A 2500-nucleotide genomic window follows, 5' to 3' on the forward strand; every position below is an offset into this window, starting at 1 on the left:
GAGGTCACAAGTGTCTCCTCAACCGCACATGATGCTGGATGTGTAAATGTGACAGACTGCTGCAAAACTACAACTCCCATCATCCCTGTGGCCACCGCTGCATGGTGCCATCTAGCTGCCATCCCCATCCTGTGACATCATCACTAACCAGTTATATCACCCGTCATACTGTGCTACTCACCGAGGCCGCTGCCATCTTCACCCATAATGCACTTCATAGAAGTGAGAATCTGCTCGGCCACGGGCGGTGACATGGAGGTGGCGTACGCCGTGCTGTGTGAGTGTCTTCGTAAATAATCAATAAGGACCTGGGGGGGGGGGGGGGGGGGGGGGGGGGGGGGGGGGGGGGGGGGGGGGACAAATACTAAGTCACATGGCTGATCACATGACCAGAAGAGGAAGGCACATACCATACTAGTACAGGAACTTACCTTTGTGCCTCCGATGTAGCCCCCCGCTCCACCAAAGCTCTTTGTGAACGTCCCCATCATGATGTCCACGTCCCGGGGGTCCAGACCAAAGTAATCGACCACGCCCCGTCCGTGAGGGCCCAACGCCCCGATACTGTGCGCCTCATCCAGAAACAGGTACGCCTTATACTTCTTTTTCAGGGCGATGACCTCCGGCAGTCGGACGATGGAGCCCTCCATGCTGCAGGGGGAGAGACAGTCACCCAACCGTGCCAGACAGCCTCCAAGACGGCCAGACGACAGGCACAGACCTGACCCCAACCGTGCCAGACAGCCTCCGAGACGGCCAGACGACAGGCACAGACCTGACCCCAACCAACCCAGACAACCCCCGAGACGGCCAGACCACAGGCACAGACCTGACCCCAACCAACCCAGACAACCCCCGAGACGGCAAGACAATAGGCACAGACCTGACCCCAACCGTGCCAGACAACCCCCGAGACGGCCAGACGACAGGCACAGACCTGACCCCAACCGTGCCAGACAACCCCCGAGACGGCCAGACGACAGGCACAGACCTGACCCCAACCGTGCCAGACAACCTCCGAGACGGCCAGATGACAGGCACAGACCTGACCCCAACCAACCCAGACAACCCCCGAGACGGCCAGACCACAGGCACAGACCTGACCCCAACCAACCCAGACAACCCCCGAGACGGCAAGACAACAGGCACAGACCTGACCCCAACCGTGCCAGACAACCTCCGAGATGGCCAGACAATAGGCACAGACCTCACCCCAACCATGCCACACAACCCCCGAGACGGCCAGACAACAGGCACAGACCTGACCCCAACTGTGCCAGACACAACTCCTATCTTCCCCTCCCACCTGTATACCCCCCAATTGAAATCCTTTATACACCCCCGTCACCTGCATATCCTGTATACACCCCCCTCACCTATATATCCTGTATACACCCCGCTCACCTGTATATCCTATATACATCACCCCCCTCACCTGTATATCCTATATACACCCCCCCCCTCACCTGTATATCCTATATACATCACCCCCCTCACCTGTATATCCTATATACACCCCTCCCTCACCTGTATACACCCCTCCCTCACCTGTATATCCTATATACACCCCTCCCTCACCTGTATACACCCCTCCCTCACCTGTATATCCTATATACACCCCCCCCTCACCTGTATATCCTTTATACAACCCCCTCACCTGTATATCCTGTATACACCCCTCCCTCACCTGCATATCCTGTATACACTCCTCCCTCATCTGTATATCCTGTATACACCACCCCCCTCACCTGTATATCTTTTATACACCCCCCTCACCTGTATATCCTGTATACACCCCTTCCTCACCTGCATATCCTGTATACACCCATCCCTCATATGTATATCCTGTATACACCCCTCCCTCACCTGTATATCCTGTATACACCACCCCCCTCACCTGTATATCCTGTATACTCCCCTCCCTCACCTGCATATCCTGTATACACCCCTCCCTCACCTGTATATGCTGCATACACCCATCCCTCATATGTATATCCTGTATACACCCCTTCCTCACCTGCATATCCTGTATACACCCCTCCCTCATATGTATATCCTGTATACACCCCTCCCTCACCTGTATATCCTGTATACACCACCACCCTCACCTGTATATCCTGTATACTCCCCTCCCTCACCTGTATATCCTGTATACACCCCCCCTACCTGTATATCCTGTATACACCCCCCCTCACCTGTATATCCTGTATACATCCCCCCTCACCTGTATATCCTGTATACACTTCTCCCTCACCTGTATATCCTATATACACCACCCCCCTCACCTGTATATCCTATATACACCACCCTCCTCCTGTATACACTACCCTCACCTGTTTATCCTGTATACACCCTCCTCACCCGTATACATCCCCCCTCACCTGTATATCCTGTATACACCCCCACCCCCACCACCTGTATATCCTGTATACACCCCCCCCACCCCTCACCTGTATATCCTGTATACACCCCCCCACATACACACCCCTCACCTGTATAT

At 54.7% G+C, this 2500-nt stretch overlaps 1 protein-coding gene across 1 annotated transcript in view; it reads right to left on the reverse strand.

The window, feature by feature from the left end:
• SPTLC2 (serine palmitoyltransferase long chain base subunit 2) overlaps positions 1–2500 on the reverse strand; it is a 13924-nt gene that overhangs the window by 4577 nt on the left and 6847 nt on the right. The window contains exons 4-6 of the mRNA XM_069951406.1: positions 2493–2500; positions 432–651; positions 182–308 (exon numbers count right to left, since the gene is read on the reverse strand). The exon at positions 2493–2500 is cut by the window's right edge and continues 98 nt beyond it. Coding sequence (XP_069807507.1) covers positions 182–308; positions 432–651; positions 2493–2500 — 355 coding nt within the window. The remainder of the gene's footprint in view (positions 1–181; positions 309–431; positions 652–2492) is intronic.

The sequence above is a fragment of the Dendropsophus ebraccatus genome, chromosome 13, assembly GCF_027789765.1.
Source record: "Dendropsophus ebraccatus isolate aDenEbr1 chromosome 13, aDenEbr1.pat, whole genome shotgun sequence".
Lineage (NCBI taxonomy): Eukaryota > Metazoa > Chordata > Amphibia > Anura > Hylidae > Dendropsophus > Dendropsophus ebraccatus.